Source organism: Nymphaea colorata, chromosome 11, assembly GCF_008831285.2.
Source record: "Nymphaea colorata isolate Beijing-Zhang1983 chromosome 11, ASM883128v2, whole genome shotgun sequence".
Taxonomy (NCBI): Eukaryota; Viridiplantae; Streptophyta; class Magnoliopsida; order Nymphaeales; family Nymphaeaceae; genus Nymphaea; species Nymphaea colorata.
In genome coordinates, this window is record NC_045148.1 from 16,184,762 (window position 1) to 16,190,761 (window position 6,000).

Sequence of the window (6,000 nt, forward strand, 5' to 3'; positions counted from 1 at the left end):
GATGCCTTCAGCGCTGTGTCAAATGGAGGTGCAGAAGCAAACAAATATATTCCGAGCAATTCACGCTCTTTATTTTCCATTTATAACGCACGGGACAGCATATAACAGAACAATTCAGGTCACCTGAAGGTTGGACTTTATGCTTGCCTTGATGGGTAAGGACCACCCGACACTTGTTCTTCACGCCTTGAAAGATAACTGGCTATAGGGTAAGTAGTAGACTTGTTATTCACGCCCTGGACTACTACCTTTTCGTTTTCTTTTGGTCGGAACACATATGAGCTTCCTGACGTTGAAATCAGAGAATGAAGTCTAATTAACTTGAATTGTCTTTCCTTTTAATTTTTCTTCTCTACTTTTCTAGATTTATTTACTCTGAGTAAGCTGCAATTGAGATCAGAAGAAGCACCAACAGTTAAAGAGTGTAGATTCATCTCCCTGGGGAACGATCTTTACATTGCCATTAACAAACCCCACAAGCAAGAGAGGAGCAAGAACCAGAGAACAAGTAAAATACAACACCGAAACAGAAGAGCAAGGAAAGGAGAGCGAGCGAGCGAGAGAGAGAGAGAGTTTACTTTAGTCCTCATGAGTGACTGGGGCGTCGGAGGAATCCCCGTGAACGACTCTCCGTGATGAACCGCAAGTTCGACCACAACATTACATTAATCCGCACCTCAGCTTTCACGTCACTCGTCTTCGCCTTCCGCCATGGCCGAACGACCACCCCGACGCTCCGGCAATTGGTGTTGGCTACTACCGCCGCAAGGTTCCACGTTCAGGTCCAGCCCCCCGGGGAGCCCGTTGTCCTCGCTTCGCTCCCACTCGTCTTCGGCATCGTAGTGGTTGTTCCTTGATGGCTGAGCCGTCTCGGTCTCCCCCCTTCCGCTGCCTCCGCCGCCGGCTGCGCTGCTGCTGCCGCAGCCGCCTCCAGTGCGGCAGACGTGGGCGAAGTCCTCCGCGCGGAAAGATGGGTTTCGTGGGTTGTGCTTGCGGAGAAGACTGGACGCCTCCCGCATATTACGCAGGATAGCGAAGAACTCCTCCACCTCCACGTCGTCGATGTTCTTCGCCTTAGAGCTTTTCACCTCTTCGCCGTCCCTCAGGCTCGCTGGCCTCTTCTTCCCTTGCTTCTCCTTCTCCCCACCCGCAACGCCTTTTCCTTCCATTCTTCCTCTTGTCCGCAGGTCCTTTAGGGCCGCCTTCATTTGATCTGCTGGCCTAATAGGCGTCCCCACACTCCTCCCTAGCCCTTTTATTTTCAATAAGATCTGTGATCAAGGACAACCTCTTGGCTGTAAAATTTAGAAACAAGCTTTTCTTTTTTGCTTTTCCCGCAGAGTATTACTTTTTTGCTGACAACAACTCTCCTCCTTTTTTTTTTCTTTTTTTTTTTGGAACGAACAAACTCTTTAAATATAGGGGTTGATTCAACTTGGCACCCTTTAATAGTCGCTTTTGTGGTAAATGTTGTATAGAAACTTGTCTATACTTCTATATATTTTGTAAATCAACTAGTTTGAAAAGGGAAAACAAAGGTTCTGACCCTTCTTTACTGCGGCAATAAAACTCTCAGTAAAACGTTGTTTTGCATGAAAAGTGAGGCATGATAATGGAACAGCGAGAGCTCCATGGTCCACCCTAAACAGCGACTTTTATCTTCAATTCAATGCTCAAGCAAATCGACAGCTACATTTTTTTGATGATGAAAGGAGAACTAAAAAGCTCATGTATTCTTGAGAAGAATTTTTTACATTTACCTTCGCAGTAAACGGAGGTCAGATCTTGCCTTTGACGGTTTAGAAACTTTTGAATAAGGAGTCCCCGGTAAAAGGAAGTTGCTCCCTCCCTTCTTTCTTTCCATCATGTTGCTTTCTCGCCTGACCTCGGTCGGCGTCTGCAATTTTGCTAAATAAAAGGCCGTGTACAAACAGCTACGGGAGGGGTGGGCCCCAAGTGGACGCCCGCTGTGTGGGCCGTGTGGGGGCAGAAGGGCTAATGACGTCAACTGGATGGCGTCATCTTCGCAGAGATCAGCAGCTGCGTGGCCATGTCCATCCTGTCTGTCTACTGTCTACTGTCTCCTCCTCCAACTTTTCTTCTACACGATAATTACAATCGGCCCCTCGAGCGATCAGGATGAGCGGTGGACATTGAAGATGACCAATATTTGGTAATTTTTCCGTATTAATTTTCCTGTAGCGGTTGTATCCAGGGGCGCAGAGGGAGGCGTATGCGGGGCGGAGGGAGGTGTATCCAGGGGCGGAGGGAGGGGACCCCCCTAAGCCCCACCGTAGCTAAGTTAAAAAAAAAAAAAAAAAAAATTACATCAACAAGTTAAAATTTTTAGTTGTTTAATGTATTTTTGTATTTTGATTTAGTTTGGTTTTATTTGGATAAATTCGTTAAACCCTTTTAGTCCGGTCAAACAACTGTTCAGCTTGTCCTTGAAAAAAATCTTGGTTTCACCCCTGGTTGTATCTAATCGCCGGATGGGTTTGGTTGATCCGGTCTCTTTTAAATGTTTTTACAATTTTTACTTGATGAAAATTACCTCATCGCCCACCTACGGAATAAAACCTATTACAAAAGATATGAAAAGGAAAAAGATAGAAAAAGATTTGTATGAGCCAAACCTATCCATTGAGAATCCATTGAGGAAGACAAAGAGAAAAAGAAAAGTATGTAAAAATGTATTAATTAAATGAATGTGATGTAATTTTTTTTCCAACAAAAAATACCTGAATTAAAATTAATGGCCAAGATCATTTTTTTTTGACGGATCTGACACTTAAAAGGGACCGAAATCTACCTGTTTTTGATATATGTGTATATCACTTATTATGCCACTCATTTTGTGTCAGTAGAACTTATTTTTGTCATTTTAGAGTTACTTTTTATGAATTCAAACATTTGAACAGATCCCATTTGTCTAAAAATATAGAATTTATTCAACAACCTGATCATGAAGACTAGGATGGATCTTACAGGAATTCTAAAATCAGGTCACATTGACATATATATATATATATATATATACAAGTCCTTCTTCCAATCATGACTGCACGAAGGTGGTGTCATACATAAATGAGCAAATGTTTTTTAAAATATAAATATAAAAAATAAAAAGTTTTCGTGGAGTGGGTGTGAGCCACCGTTCACGATTGCCTAATATGTGATTCCTCCTCCACGAATACTAAGAACGACAACAAACTGGTTGTAAATGCAATAGAAGCAAGGTCCCAGTTATTTGGTTGGCATGCACTATTCAGGGCGGCGGAACCAGTATTCTATTTCTGGTGGAGGGCCGAAAAATCCAGCCCACCCACTAAATGAAATTTCTGAAAATATTTCAAAAGGGATGGCTGTATTATTTATCCAAAAGTTTTACCGAGGCTAAACTAATATTTCTCAAAATCATGACATGCAAAGTTTTAATTCTCAAAACCTCAGGGCCACTTTTGTTAGAGCCCGAATCTCGGAGTTTTTTAAAATCAATAAATTAATCGTGTACATGAGAGATGATATTTTTTAAAACGTTCAGAAATATTGAACGATCATAGGTTTGCAAATAGCTGGATGGCAGAAGGGCACCAATTGAACCAGCAAGCAAGAAGTAGATGACCGAATCTACAAAACCCCATCTTAAGTTGGAACATCAATTTTAATGTATATATATATATGATCCTATAAGGAATCTAATACAAGGGGGAAAAAATCATATATTTTATGAAGATAGTGAAATATATACCAAGAATTCTGCGTGTCAGATGCACTTATGAAAATTCTGAAACTGTCCAGTTATTCTTTATCAAATACATCTTTGGAGCCCCACTTTTAAAATTCATTTCAAATTTTAGGACGGTCAAATTACTCCAAGGCCTGCCAAGAACCTGTAACGTGTTGAGGTTTACCTTGCCAGATGGAACTAAAGACAGGAAAAAGAAGAAGCTACGCATGGGATGGAGCAAGATGACAATATGCGAAGACTCCACGAAGTCTTTCTTGCCGCATCGCAGTGTTGCTTCTTCCAATATTCTGTGTTGGTTTCTTCCACTATTGGTTTCTATTTTCCAACTCCACGCCGCCGGCCGACGTAGAATGTTTAAGGCACCAATAAGCACCACTTTCCCGAACTCGCCACGAAAGAGATGCATGCCCAACCACATGTGATGCCGCTGCTTCCTGGTAAAAGCCTTTCATCTTCTACTCTCCCTTCCACATTTCTACAGGGCGACCTTGACAGGCGGCTTACTGGCCGCTCACCGTACCTTTTTTATCTATACAAAAAAATATATATGTGTATAACTTAACTCTTACCAGTCGAATTTATTTTGTAATATTAGAAAATTAACCTTCTAAGATACTATTATAATTAAATGGGGGTCGAAACAAATAATGATTTATCATGTTTGACTTTGCTTCGAGTCCAAAAACCAGTGTTCTACACATCGTATGATACACCTTCATATTGTACGATACGCATCGTATCGATCACGTTTTACAATACAATACACCTATCGTATCGTAAATGGGGGTGTATCGATCCTATATTGCAACTATCATGATACAGTGGCCGTATCACACAATACGGACTAATTTTTAAAAAGAAACACCTGACGCTTCCTTTTTCACTTTTTCTTTAAAACGTTCAAGGGTTCTTCGTTTGTCATGGGAATTGTGCATCCAAGAGGGGAGATCATCAATTTTCACCATGAAAACATCGATTTTCACCGTGAAATTGTAGATTAAATAATCGATTTGTGCATGGGTGGTTGATTTTTGTTGGGAGGGATGAGGTTTTCTTGATTTCTTCTCTATAATGTATGAAATCTCTTAATTTTACCATATATTTAAATATTTTTACTTTAGATTGAAAGATTTTGATTATTTTTCATTGAGTTTACTGTGAAGATAGGGATCCTACATGGCAATGGTGCAAAAGGGTGAAGGAGACTAACCGATTAAAACTCAAATACAACTTTTGTAAGAATATCTTTTCAAAAGAATTATTAGAATGAAACACCATTTGGGAGGGACATCTAAAAATGTGGTTCAATGTGTTGGAAAACCAAACAAACTTTTGCCTCTATTTGTGCGTCACAATGTTTTGATATGTTTAATGTTTTATATCAAAGCAAGATACAAAAAGAAATGAAAAAGGCAGATATAGGCTATAATGAGCCTTAAGAAGTTGAAGAAGAAAAAAAAAACTTATGAAAATGTTGATGATGATGAAAAATGAGAGCAGGAACAAATTTGGAGAGCTCAAGAGGTAGACATTTTAGAGGGAAATAATTCATGTATAGAAGAAGTAGATCTAGCATAATCGGAAGGAAGAAAAGAGGCACATCGGATATTAGGGCCAGACATGGAATGCGACCACCTAGTGGTAGAGTTTCTACTAGTAGGTCTAGTGTTTGTTCTATTAAGAATTTTTTCCTTTCATATACTAGTTCAGGTGGTCGACCGTAGATTCGTGCTGCTATGATAACTAAAGATATGTTATATCATGCACAAAAGATGATAATTAAATGGTTTTATGATGCATGTATTTCATTTAATGTAGCTAATTCTTTTCAGTTCCAAGTCATGGCAAATGCGATTGCTTCTATAGGCCCCGGATTCAAAATGCCTTCAAATCATCAGTTGAGAGGCAAAATTCTGCATGATAAAATGAAAGAAGTATCTAAACATTGCGATGATAAAGTGAAAGAAGTATCTAAACAGGTCAAGAACATTTTAAATTTTCTTGTTTATTTCCTTAAAGGTACAATGTTCTTGAAATCTTTTGACTTGTCTTATGTTCTTAAGACTGCTGAGATTTTGTTTAACATTTTGATAATGACTAACAAAAAGTTGGACCTGCAAACATTGTACAGTTTATTACAGATAATGCTACAAATTATAGAGTTGTAGGAGATATGTTATTACAAAAGTATAGAACATTTTATTAGAGTTCATATGTCACCCATTGTGTTAATATAATACTTCAAGATC

The 6,000-nt window shown here is 39.5% G+C and overlaps 1 protein-coding gene across 1 annotated transcript; it reads right to left on the reverse strand.

Moving 5' to 3' along the window:
* Window positions 1–390: 390 nt before the first annotated feature.
* Window positions 391–1,801, reverse strand: LOC126410549 (protein NEGATIVE REGULATOR OF RESISTANCE-like). Its single transcript, XM_050080604.1, has 2 exons — window positions 1,761–1,801; window positions 391–1,252 (listed from the first exon to the last, which is right to left on the reverse strand). Exon 2 carries the CDS (start codon window positions 1,206–1,208, stop codon window positions 690–692), a length of 519 nt encoding a protein of 172 aa, XP_049936561.1. The 5' UTR covers window positions 1,209–1,252; window positions 1,761–1,801; the 3' UTR covers window positions 391–689.
* Window positions 1,802–6,000: the final 4,199 nt, after the last annotated feature.

Excerpts from the sequence above, each read along its gene's own strand:
- LOC126410549 (XM_050080604.1), bottom strand. The coding sequence starts at position 1,208 with ATGAAGGCGGCCCTAAAGGACCTGCGGACAAGAGGAAGAATGGAAGGA.